At 47.1% G+C, this 13,480-nt stretch overlaps 1 protein-coding gene across 1 annotated transcript; it reads left to right on the top strand.

Moving 5' to 3' along the window:
* Window positions 1–1,815: 1,815 nt before the first annotated feature.
* On the top strand, window positions 1,816–13,075 carry LOC136433914 (glutathione peroxidase-like). Its single transcript, XM_066426510.1, has 4 exons — window positions 1,816–2,259; window positions 9,654–9,753; window positions 11,099–11,238; window positions 12,399–13,075. The coding sequence occupies exons 1-4, from the start codon at window positions 1,898–1,900 to the stop codon at window positions 12,535–12,537; spliced, it is 741 nt and encodes a 246-aa protein (XP_066282607.1). The 5' UTR covers window positions 1,816–1,897; the 3' UTR covers window positions 12,538–13,075.
* Window positions 13,076–13,480: the final 405 nt, after the last annotated feature.

Here is a 13,480-nt window from a genome sequence, read left to right on the forward strand (position 1 = left end):
TTTGTTTCTTGGGGCGGGGCCTGTGCCGGACGGTGTTTTTCGTTGAAAGCGTGTCGAGTTCTTACTGGGGGAGGCCACATACGCGGTACAGAGTTTAGCCTGGATCTATCTTTGATTAGTATAGGGCGCGAGCTCTGTCCTGTAGGGTTGGAACTTGAAACCCAAATAGTCGGGAATGGTTAAAAGTGACACCCCCTATTCTTTTGTATCTTCAATGGAATAAAATGATTTTCTCCGGTTTTGGCAAGAGTCGGCCTCGCATTAAAAAAAAAAAACACATGTAAAACATGTTGTATCTCATGACGATTACGAGTGTATTCTCAAGTATCGTGGGAATAGTTGGATTCAGTACGCCGATTTTGTTTCTTGGGGCGGGGCCTGTGTCGAACGGTGTTTTCTTACCGGGGGAGGCCGCATACGTATATACGTTAGAGTTGGCACCATGTCTCTCTTACTAGTCTTAGCCTGGATACCAGACCACCGCGCTACAGTCGCTAATCCTTCTAGCCTTTACCAGGCCCCGTGGATCGCTGAGAAAATAGTAGAAATTGGCCAAATAGAGTGAATTGTATGAAGGGAGTCGGCTACGGAGAGAGGATATGCAATCTTCAAGTGAAACTCTGGCAAATATGATTCTCCCTATCGCCGGCGTAGCTTGTCTGGTAGAGACTAAATCCTTCGTCCAGGGAAGCAACTTGCTCGCCACCACAGTAACACAGGGCCCCTATCATCTCTAGCGCGATAGATATCAGAGATCGGGTGCCAAGAGAGACCGGTTGCAAACTCTGTATCACGTATGATGTTCTCCCCCAGTCAAAAAGGGGTTATCGCCTAGCGCGAAAGGTCTGGTATCCAGGCTAGGTCTCTCTTGGCACCTACATTTATGCAAGCAACAAGAAGCGAAAGGAAGCCGAAAGTACTAGAGTATACTTTAGTTTATATGTACATTTGTATGTACATTTATATGTATATGATTGTTAACATGTGACCTGTTCTTAGCCCATTGGGGAAAAATGTACAGTAAAGGTATTTATTCATTCAATATCTATCACCCCGCGCGAGAGATAATTAAGGGGCCATGTCCTAACTCCAGTGGCGGGGAAACTTGCTTCCCCAACCGAAGAGAGTAGCGACTGTAGCGCGGTGGTCTGGTACCCAGGCTAGTATCAATTTCGCCGGCGCAGATTTAAACCTCCTTGGTCGTGAAACGCACGAGGCGAATAGTACAGTTTCCTGACTCCCGTGGCCGAACCCGGACCAACCATAGCACAAACCCAACGCACTAACCACAAGGCTAAAAGACCCGGACCTGCTAGACTGGTTAGTAAGTGGCGCTAGAACCGCACTGTTACAGTCGGAGCGAGCGAATTACTGAAAAATGTCATATTCAAGCCGACATAAGGAGGAAGAACCCTCTTTATTAGAAGTGATCTTATGGGGAGTTACGTTACGACCCCCCCCCCCCCATATCTGCGTTGGAATTTATCAGTATATTTAGCAATTTTACGGGTATTCTTTATACAAAGGAGTTTTGTGTCCTATAGGCCTAGTAAAGCTGTGAATACTGTACTCGTAAAATTGCTAAGTATACAGATAAAATTGCATTGTATTCGGAAGAATTGTTGCACTGTAGTATTAAGAGGCAAAACAATATTTGCCAACATTGTGCACAGCTGGATTCGAACCCCCAACCCTCTGATCCAGAAACTTCTCGACGGGAGTATGCAAATGCGGCATGAAGTCATGAAGTATGCAAGACCACCCGCTACAAACAACCAAACGCTGGCTGATCCCGCGGTTCAAGAATTGCGCATGTGTAAATCTTCCCTGTCTTCACACTCACAGATAGATCTTCGCTGCAGTGACTCAGAGCCGAGCAGACGAGCGAGCGGGAAGGATGGGGCTCTCCTCGGGCCTGCTGGCCTCCCTGCTATGCCTGGGGTTCCTGGGCCCCGGCTGGGCCGACAAGCGGACAGAGCAGTGTAGCTGCGCGCCGGAGCAAGGATCCCTCCACGACCACCACGCGGTGCTCCTGGACGGGTCCCGTAACGTCAGCCTAGCCGAGTATCGCGGCACGACTCTCCTGGTGGTCACCGTGGCCACCTTCTGAGGGTTCACCCCGCAGTACGTCGGTCTGAATGCACTGAGGAACAAGATGGTCGACGAGAACGGTCACCGTTTTGAAATCCTGGGTTTCCCCACCAACCAGTTCGGGTTAGAAGAGCCAGCCAACAACGACGAGATTCTAAATGGGATCAGGTGAGCACAAAAACTGTTCGTTTTTTTACATGTTTGTTTGACGGTAAGATTTTTGACCTAAATTTGTTTGTTATTTTCGAATGGTCCTGCCTGTACGAGGTGAAGTCACAGTTTATATACAAATGTATTTACAGTGTGTATGTAACGTTATTGTATTACACCCTTAAGTACACACATGTTTACGGGGCTGTGCCGTGTTGTATAACACATGCCTGATGTTGCTGCGCTAGTTTTCAAGCACAGCTGTATTAGATTTGCTGCGTTTCAAAGCTACATTTGTACAACAACATCCATGACTTTCGAGGTTGTAGTTTGTCTGAAGACGCCTTGTCGTACAATTTAGCTTTTGACGATACTATACATTAAAGTAGCTGCCGTACAGATCAGTTTGAGAGGCTTCGCGCTTCGTGCTATGGAAACGCTGTCTCTCTGCAAAGGATCTTGAAGACTGGGCCTCCCCAGTAGGCGCTACGGGCGGTGTGATCAGTGATCAGCAGATAAACGGCGATATCCAACTGTAGTCCCTTGCCAGTTACGGAGAGGTCAACAGCCTCGGTGACTCGACGTGACTCACAATCGCTCGGCTTTCTACTGTAAATCTGAAAAACTTTCGCGGTGGTTTTCATTTTGCGATGACCTCTCCACCGCGAATTCGTGACGCCCCGAATATGTATTTCCACCAGTATGACAACTTTACTGCAGAATGTTTTCAACCGCGAATTTAAAACACCGCGAAAACCTATTGCAAATTAAAACCACCGAGAAAATGAGTTAGTTTACAGTAATTTCCAAGAAGACGTAGTTCAGTCAGTGTTTTGTCCCTTTTGCGCATGTTTTTGCTCGTCTGTCTAGTCGTCCGCGCTCTAGGGGAAAGCAAGGCTTGGGGAAAGCGAAGAGCTAATAAAAACGCTGCAGCTGACGTAGAAATGCGGAGAGAAGAAAACGCGTAAGGCACCGATCAGGACTCAACATCTGCGTGGAGACAAGTTCTAAGACCCCTTTCCGGTTTCTACTTGCCCCCTTCTCTCAGTACTTCGCAATTCGAGAAGTTGTTTTCATAGTGTCAGAGTGACTAAAAGTAAACCACACAACCACTGCAAGTCTGTGGCCATCTGTGAGGGAACGAATACTGTAAATCATGGCTGAAATGTTCGCGGTGTTTTTATGTTCGCAGTTTTCGCGGTGAACTCTTTACCGCGAAATTAAAACCACCGCGAAAATCCGTTCCATTCTGTGACAGTAGCGCTACTATTGTTTCAACGCGAACTCAAAACCAGCGCGAACACTCCATTTTCTAGCTCCCTACCGCGAAATTAGATCCCCGCAAACATTTTTACATATCCATTTACAGCTACTCTCCAAGCAGACGTTGGTGGAGAAGATCGTGACCTTTTTATCATATGCCCCGTTTGTTGTCAGCTGGTGGAGAGTGCCGTCAGAAAACCCTAATCTCCAAGCAGATCTATAGGTTGCATAAAGACCGTATCAAACCTGCAGAGGAAGTACGTTTTAGTCTCCAACCAGACCCAATGGATTGCAAAGACCGTATCCAACTGGAAGAAGTAGCTTGTACTTCCTCTCTGTCAGTTTGATACGGTCTTAGCAACCTATAGATCTGCTTGGAGATTGCATTACAAGCTCCTTCTTCCAGTTGGATACGGTCTTTGCAATCTATTAGGTCTGGTTGGAGACTAAGAAAACCCGGCATATGATAAAAAAAGGCACAATCTTCTCCACCAACCTCTGCTTGGAGAGCAGGTAAAGCCCGGTATCCAAGCACACCAGTACTACAGCTGCCAAGGCTCTTTCGTTATTTGCGGAGAGGACGAAATAGCATTTAATGGTCTATAGCGTCTAATAGCGTCTAGCGGATACCAAGCTATGAAACTTTTAAAGAACTGTCTTGCCTTGGCCTTCAGTTTCATTCGAATAATTTCCATGTTGCTGAATCTGTGCTCTGCTTGCTATGCCGTGTCAAAGGAGAACCCATGGCAGTGACGTATGAATAAAAAGATTATTTTTTACACAACCAAGAGATTTATTCCACCGACGTTTCGGTGACCATCTGTCACCTTCTTCAAGGCAATTCTGACTGGTTCACATAGCAATGCAGCACAGGTATAAGCAGCGACACCTGTGCTGCATTGCTATGTGAACCAGTCAGAATTGCATTGAAGAAGGAAACAGCTGGTGAAACTATTCACGGAGGGCAGTAACGTATGTGTTGAAAGAAAGAAGTGGGCGGCCTGGAAAGGGACAACTGTCTGCAACTTTTGTTCGCCTTCCAGCTGCTTTCTTTTCCTTTGTAAAGCATCCTGAGACTCCGCGCTACGTGAAAGGGGTCGCCAGACTTGAGGTTAGACGCATTTTTAACCTCGTTTCGTCAGAGAAAGGGGCGGTACCTCGACTTAACAAACTTAAACAAGGGCCGAAGAACTTCTTAGAACCCGGCCGTCTTTCCTCAGCCAATCAGGAGCGTGCATTTCTTGTGACTAAATCCACATAGTGTGGCCTCCCAAGGGGTAGGGGTGTTCTAAGTAACGAATAAATTGACTAAGTTGGAGACGCCCACCAGTAGGTGAAGTTCCATCAACCTGATTGGATAAAATTGTGGGCGTCTCCAACTTAGTCAATTTATTCGTTACTTAGTACACCCCTACCCCTTGGGAGACCACCAGGGCCTGACCCAGAAAGGTGCCAGTTTTTGTTTTCTTATAATTACCAGTAACACACAAGGCTGGTCCCACCACCACAGAGGTGCCAGATAATTTGTCACGGTCTGGTCAAGAAGGCTCTACATTTCAATTTCTTCCTCTTGTATTTCACCTCAAACACCTTAAGGTCAACAAAAATGCATGTCCTTTTTAATATATGTATTTATATTATTTGCTTCGGAAAGACAATCGGGTTCTAAAATAGTTAGATCCCGAGATCTGGGTGTCTTAGTGGATTTGGTACTGCTCCGCCCACCCTCGGGAGTTTGTTGGCATCCCTCGGGCTTCGCCCTCGGGGAACCAACAACTCCTCGGGTGGGCGGAGCAGTACCAAATCCACTAAGAAACCCATATCTCGGGATCTAACTATTACTTAGATGGACCCATTCACAGGCCTGCGGTAGTCATGGATGCCAGACCCCCAATCTCACACGATAGATATTTTAGAGATTGGGGGTCTGGCATGCAGGCTATGCATACGGAGGGCGCTGGATGTAAAGTTATAAACTGAGTAAAAGCCCGCTAAAGTAAATTCACGGCTTGATTGGGGGTCTGGCATCCAGGCTACAAGGTACTTAGACCTACGCCCTCGGGACGCCAACAAACTCCACGGGTGTCCTGCAGTACTTCCTGTCATGTGTATAAATGCATCCCGACATCTCTGCCCAGATGTCGCCTGCCAGATATCTGCAGTCCAGACATCTAGAAAAACCTGTGTATAAATTGGGCCTTACTCAGACCTTTAATACGAAAGACGCAGGAGGCATGGACTTTTAACCTCTACCAGGCTGCATGGCCATGGGTTACTGGAAAAATAATAGATATTGGTCAAATAGAGTACTGAAGAGGACTTATATTAGCCGGAATGCTGGAGGGGCTCGCCGACCATAGCATTACAGATCATTACAATTTGTGGGTTTCAAATTGTTATTCTATGACCGTCTAACCCCTCTAGCGTATCATTCAGTCTATTTGGGTCAATTTCTACCCTGATTCCTACCATATTTCCACAAACCCATGAAGACCAGCTTGAACTCCGGCTAGCCTCTTTACGTCAGAATGAAATACGACCCCCCACTTTCCTCTGTGTCCGAACAGAATGCGAAAAGTGGGTCAGGGGTAAATAGCGTAATGTGACGAAGGACAGATCTGGCAAAGGGGTCACCCTTTTTTTTTCTTCTACACTGTATGCTGCTGCTACTGTTCTCCATCCGTCTCAAAGCTGATTGACTACACGCCGCAATTTCAAAACTGCAAGTTGACGTGATCTTCCGTGACTCATGTGGTGCCGCGTTGTGCTTGTCGCCGTTGCCATGACGCCCATGACGAAACTGGCGGAGTTCCCGCTAGGCTCAGGCACGGCTGGGATTGATGATCATTGATAATCTCGGAGCAGATGTTTTGCTCCAGCTTGTTGTTATTCCGTGTTTCGTTACCTGATGTGGCAGTCGGATTTTTTTGGGAGCATATTTAGCGATGTTTCGTACGTTTGCTTTCTGGAGAGTACGCGCTTTCTCCATCAGGAGGGTATCTGTAAAAAAACACACAAAAAAAACACTCGTAATCTCCAGAAAAACGTACCAAACTCAAAACAAGCCCGACTTGGAGATCAAGCTGGCTTTACGTGCGTCTCTTTGGTTGTGTGTGTCTTTCTGGTGCTCGAGAGGACCAAGCTTAAATGCGCACCACTACATACAAAACGCGCCAAAAGTCTAGTGTGGATGCCAGCTAGGTTGTTCCCATCGTCTGCAGAGGCTGGCTCCACGGCTCTAGGCCCGACATGCCCCCAAGAAAATTTTACCATTCAGCCCGTTCCGGGTTTACTTAACCGGGTTACCCAACTCAGGGATGGGGCGCTGTGGTAAGATTTCATTGGGGCATGTTGGCCCTAAAGCCGAGGAGCTGCCCTGTAGCTGTGTAGGCCCTGGAAGTGGAAACAGTTTCCCATGATGGTCTAATGTAACCCAGGGGAGCAGTGGTAAAATTTCCTCGGGAGCATGTTGGTCCTAGACCCGATGAGCCGTCCTGTGTAGGTCCCGGGAAACAGTCTGACATCCAATGACCAATCCACCAAAAGGCGTGCAAAACATCTATCTCCAAGTAGATCTATAAAACGATGGAAAAGACCGTATCCAATTCATAGTGGCAAAATGAGTTTTATCGGTGGCTGTAAGAACTCCTTTGCCAGTTGGATACGGTCTTTGCCACCGTTAGATCTGCTTGGGGATTCGCAAAACATGCCATCGCCCGCATCTGGCGACAGAGTTGTTGTTGGCAGCGCAGCTCGCTTCCGCTGGGCCGGCGGTGGGTCACCACTTCCCGACGACAGACCCGCGAAACCTGGCAGTTTGACAGCTACATTCTTGCACTGGAAGGTTCTGGAAGTGCGCGGCACCTTGGGCATGCTGTTGGCAACAGTTAACGTCCTTGAAATACAAGGGGCAGTTCAATTAGCCTGGTATCCGAACGTATTATCTACCGAGTCTCTTTCGTCCTTGGCAAATAGCGGAGAGGAAGAGAGATCGAGACCAGGCAGTTTTAGTAGTGTAGTAGAGACATTTACTGTGCAAGATGTTACTGTAATTACAACAGGAAGACGAGCAGTCTATCCCTGGTGGTCAAGAGACACCAGACATCTGTTACTGATTACTTGGTAATAAAGGGGATGGACATCTGTCCATCTACATCACTTCTCACAGGCAAGCACTGAGTCAAGACCTCATTCCTTGCTCTCCTAGCTAGTGCCTTTATCTACTCAACACTGGTGGCATAGCGGTGGTTGCCGTTTTCGAACGGCCGAACCCGCCTCGACGCAAGCCTTGGCCAGCTACCATGCCGCCCGAGTCGCCCGGTAGCGATCGAGACCAGCGGCTACCCAAGCACTCTTCGTCCGTGCTGCGATGATATGCCTGCCATCGTGCCACGTCGACAGCCAGCAGCCCCGACTCACCACACGTACGCTACCACGCCGTCCGTTTAGCCAGCCTGCCGCCGTACTACACAGACCCAGCTCGCCCGACGTGTCTCCATGCCGCCATCTAACCAAGCCAGCCTGCCAGCCGACCCTGTCTGCCAGGTGCCCGGGGCCAGGCGTCCGGACTCCCTGCTTGCCGTCGCTGAGGCCAGAGCACGCCGCTGTCCTGATGCCACCCGCCGCCGACCACGTGCGCAAGACCCCGTGAGCGCTGTCCTGTCGATCACGCTGCCGTCTCCCTGACCCACCATGCCGACTTGATCGCGACCCAGCCCGACTACCCCTACGACGGAACCCGTCGCTGTCCATCCGTGATAACCAGCGTGACCTTCTACCGGGAAAACTAGCCGAACTGTGAAAAAGTACTTCTCTGCGTATCCTGCCCGACCACTGAACTTTGTGCAACATCTCGAACTTTTGTGGTTTAATTGTAGCTAGGTACCATTATTGCACGATGTCTTGTATTATTGTATGTTCGTGAGCCTACGGGTGACGGACCCGCCAGGTGGACTATTCGTAAGCCTAAGGGAAACGGATCCACCCGGTGGACGCTATATTGTATTGTTTTGTATTGAGACTGCATGATGCCTTCCCTAGATAGAACTGATTTGCCTACGGGACAGTCTATGCTAGATGTGACATGATTGTGAGTTGATATTTGCCGACCACGTAATGTCGGATACTGCGTTGACCATGCTGCGGTAACGTAGAACTTGCTCGTACTTGACTGCTATGTCAGTAGCGAAGCCTGTTTTTGCTTGTTTGTGTTTGTTGTTTTATGTTCGTGCTTTGAAGTAAGTACCCTGACGCCTCTGTCTCTATCATCGCAGCAGCAGTCCGTCTGTGAGGCTTTGTTACTTTTGTAATCATCCGGAAGAAGTCAATTGCTTGTCACACCCGTGCCCGTTTATGGCCTTGCAATGTTTATCTAACCATCTCTGTTTATATTATTGTATTCTGACCTCTCCATTTTAAACTGTCATACTTAGATCGTGCCTTCTGCCGATTACGAGTAATTTTAAAGAAGTGGGGACCACTTCTAAGTGTACGGGGGAGTAGTGTAGTAGAGACATTTACTGTGCAAGATGTTACTGTAATTACAACAGGAAGACGAGCAGTCTATCCCTGGTGGTCAAGAGACACCAGACATCTGTTACTGATTACTTGGTAATAAAGGGGATGGACATCTGTCCATCTACATCACTTCTCACAGGCAAGCACTGAGTACAGACGTCAATCCTTGCTCTCCTAGCTAGTGCCTTTATCTACTCAACAGTAGGATAATAGCTAGGTCTGGATACCGGACTGCCTTCGTATTTTAAGAATATTAACTGTTCAATACAGATTTCCCCTGACCCATGCCACTTTTCATTACTGTAGGAAGTTTACATTGCACATGGTGTATATAAATGTATATATACACATATCTATAGGCCACACGATTGGCTTCATCGTTTAACAGTTTCCAAACAATTTCTTTTTTTACTAGTGCTATCAACCAGTGCGATGGCTGTGGCTGTAGATGTGGACTGTCCATTGAAAGATGTTCTCGGATTCATTCCCCGTTGACATGGTTGACTGACGGGGAGAAAAGGAAACTTAGCACAGCTATCTAATTAGTGAACCAGTATGTTACTGATAATACAAGTGCAAAGTTTGGGAGCATTTCGTATACTTTAACCTCACTGTGTTTTCCTTCCCGACAGGTACGTCCGTCCAGGGAACGACTACATCCCCAACTTCACCATGTTCCAGAAGGGAGACTGTAACGGGGAGGACGAGCAGCCGCTCTTCACTTACCTAAAGGTGAGGTCCCCACGGGAGGCTCTCCAAGCAGAGGAGTGGGTCCGGCTGTTTTTTGATAGCCTGGAGTCCAGCCTTCTTAGCTTTAGTCCGCTATCCAAGCTCCGCTCCTCGCCAAAAACAAAGCTTGGGTAGCGGACTAAAGCTAAGAAGGCTGGACTCCAGGCTAGGTTTTTGACGTGTTTCAAGGCGTTTTTGTCGGGCTTTCTACTTTCCACTGTGTGGGTTATAGAGACAAAATAAAGGACAAAGCCCGACAAAGACGACTAAAATACGTCAAAAACAGCCGGACCCTCTCCTCTGCTTGGAGAATACCCACAGCCGCTCTTCACTTATCTAAAGGTGAGGTCTCCACAGACGCCATTAGGGTAGGACTGGCGCCTGGACGTTAACCGATGTTGTGGCTCCTTTCTCTCTGCGTTTTAAAGCTGTTTTGGTTTCCTCAGAGTTCCACGGGGAACTGCTGTTTATCTCTGGAATGTCTGTAGTCTGGAAGTGCAGCCTCCAAGTTAGGTTGAAGTGGTGGGAAGCGGCAACTTCCCTCAGCCCACCCTAGGATGATCGTTGAAGAGGACATATTTTCTTTTGTTGAACGGCATGAACCTCTCCGCATACATGTGTCCCAGAGGTCCATTATACTATTGACTTTTTTAATTCTAAGAAACATCAAATAACAAATCAATGGACGAAGACAAAGTGACGGCGGACTCAAGTTGTACACAACTTATGTTCTTGCCGCCACTTGTACATTGTAGAAAAAAGAATATTTGACGAGACGCTAAAAAAACCTGGTGAATGGTAAATGAACAAATACCTAGTTGAAACGTAAGTCCCACCCTTCCTCCCAGAAGAGAAAAAGCAGAAAGGACATGTCACATGTATAACTAAAAACGTTTTGTTGCTGTGATGTAGTCTTGTGTGGCTAACATGATTTTACAGTTGATGTCAGAAGAACATCTAGCAAACTACCTCGTAGGATTACTATTGAATACTATCCCATCCTCAGTATCTACGCGTAATTCGTTTCCTTCGTGAATTGTGGAGCCACTTTTTTTTTGTTTAAAAGATTTTGTCTGTATTTTGTTTGGTTTGTTTGTTCATTGTAATGGCAACGTTATGATACGGTTATTGTGTACCATTGTCTTCCTTGCCCGTAGATAAGTTTGAGTTGTGCCAACTTGTGTGTCTTTCAATTTATTGATTGTATTTAAGTAGTCCGTCCTTCTGAATGCTATGGGGATCATACAAGGATAGAATTCTAATTCAATGCTTATCTTTCGGATAGAATCCTATTCCTTCAAAAAACTTTGCATTGTTGTCATCAATGTCGAATCTATTACGTCACCAGAGCTGCTGCCCTCCGATCTCTGACGTCATGGGCATTAGCGGTAACAAAGAGACCCTCTACTGGAAACCGCTCATGGTCAACGACGTCCGCTGGAACTTCGAGAAGTTTCTGGTGGATCCGGAAGGGAAGGGGGTCAAGAGGTAAGTGTACTGGGTCCTCGGTAATCTACTTAAGACCACCCTGACTTGATTATATGGATGACTTCCGTGCGCGCATCAATTTTCGTCCGTTTTGTTTTTAAAGTTCGCAATTCGTACAAAGAACCTGCAAAATGAGCAAGTATATGCCGTAAATTGAAGAAAAAAATTCGAAAAACGGATACTAATGTCATACAATATCGTACAGTTTACAGATTTTTCGTAAGATTACTCCTCGCACAAAATGTATTTCGAGCCATGAAAGAGCTAGTTGGTCAGCCCTGGCCGTTTGTCCAGAACAGCCAAGCTAATAAACAAACAAATTACCGGGTTAAACTGCGAGAGTAAAGAGAGTGTGTTTTTCTTTAAAAGATCGAAGATCAACATTAATCTCATTGCTTGTTTACGCAATAAGACAAGGATCAAAGAAAAGAGGTGAAAGTCTAAGAAAACCCATATGCCCTGAGGCAAACCTGTCAGTACTTCTCCGAGGAAAAGCAAATTCTAGTCTTTGATCCTCAACGCGACGACCTTTATTAGTTTCTTCCTAACAGGATTGCTGGAAATAGTATAAATTGGGTAAATGGACTGAATAATAGAGTTTGCTCGGACAGAGTGTCAGATCTGCTGACTCCTCTGGTGTATTATTCAGTCTATTTGCCCAGGCCCCAGTGTCTAGCCTGGGTGCCATCCTATTTCTACCGGGGCTCCTACACTCGCGAGTGTTGGAGCCCCGGTAGAAATAGGATGGCACCCAGGCTACCCAGTGTCTACTATTTCCAGCAACTTTGGAAGTCTAGTAGAGACTAAGAAAGGTCGTCGCGTTGAGGATGAAAGACTAGAATTTGTTTCTCCTCGGAGAAGTACTGACAGGTTTGCCATATCATGTAGACCGGTGAGCCGCATATTATTCGCAACCAGGAGAAAAGGTACGAGATGAAGTGTAATCATAGACCGATCCTGTCGAACACCCTATCGAACATATCGAACCCCCTGTTCTATTTTTGACGAAGGTGTTCGAAATAGAACAGGGGGCGTGGCTTCGGGATCGGTCTATTACCTCATGAGCTCACCGCGAAGAAAGAATTTCTCCGGATGTATGATGATGATCATGATGATGTTGGAAGTCTTGTAGAGTCTAGAACTTTCTCTCTCTGTTGCAGGTTTTCGTCTTACGTGACGCCGGAGGATCTCGAGTCCGTCATCGGCGATTTCATCCAGAGCTGGAACGACTCGCACGGGGACGACACGTCGGGCGCCCGGAGCTCGCGGAACACGGGCTTCATGTCCTGGCTCAACTAAAACATTCCTTCTGCTTGGGTGGGGATTCCGTAGTCTCTATCAGACTCCATAGGTTACTGAAAAGGTTATTAGCAGTATTAGTATGCCCAATCCGCGATTCTATTGCGATGGCTGAAATCTTCTCTGGACAAAAATAGATGTCATCACGTTGATATTTCTTTACGTTATTCAATGCTTCTAGCCTGGGTGCCATCCTAGTTAGTTAACCGGGGCTCCCATACTCTCGGCTAACCAACTAGGGGAGAGTATGGGAGCCCCTGTAAACTAACAAGGATGGCACCCAAGCTACAGTGCTTCGACATTTTAATGTTATATAATATATATATAGAGAGAGTGTGTGTATACTTTGGTAAGCTGTTTAGTGCTTGGGCCCGACAACTCTATGACGAGGGAGACCACAAACCGCATCGCGGGGGGTCCCCTCAGATGTGGATGGAACCTTCCTCGGCCTTCGTGCATTCGGCTGAGGGGGGCAACATCCGGCGTTGTTTTAGGGGTTCAACAACGTAGAATAAATGTTTGCCAACACTTTCATGGACAGGCTGTCATTTTTTTCCCGACTCCCGAGTGTTGGTCCGAGTGTGAAGGTTTGTTTTGCGTGTGTACGTGTGTGGATTGAATCCCCTGGGCCCCGCACTCGACAAGGCTGGTTACGGATTGCATTCGTCCTTTTGGTTTGCCAACACTTAAATGGAGAACATGTCATCGTTTTTTTCTTCTTTCTTTTGTCGTGTTGGTCCGAGTGTGAGATTTGGTTTGCGTGTGTGTGGATGAAATTCCCTGAATTCGCTTCCCGCGCATGGCACGTTTAAGGCTGGTAACGGGTTGCATTCTTCCTTTCGGATGGGGACGTCAAGCTAGTGTTTGGGGGAGCTTTGGCATAGGCCTCAGCCGTCAAACCCCCACACGGTAAAGAGCCCAACACACTTATTGAGAAGAGTAT

Source organism: Branchiostoma lanceolatum, chromosome 4, assembly GCF_035083965.1.
Source record: "Branchiostoma lanceolatum isolate klBraLanc5 chromosome 4, klBraLanc5.hap2, whole genome shotgun sequence".
In the NCBI taxonomy this organism is placed as follows: Eukaryota; Metazoa; Chordata; class Leptocardii; order Amphioxiformes; family Branchiostomatidae; genus Branchiostoma; species Branchiostoma lanceolatum.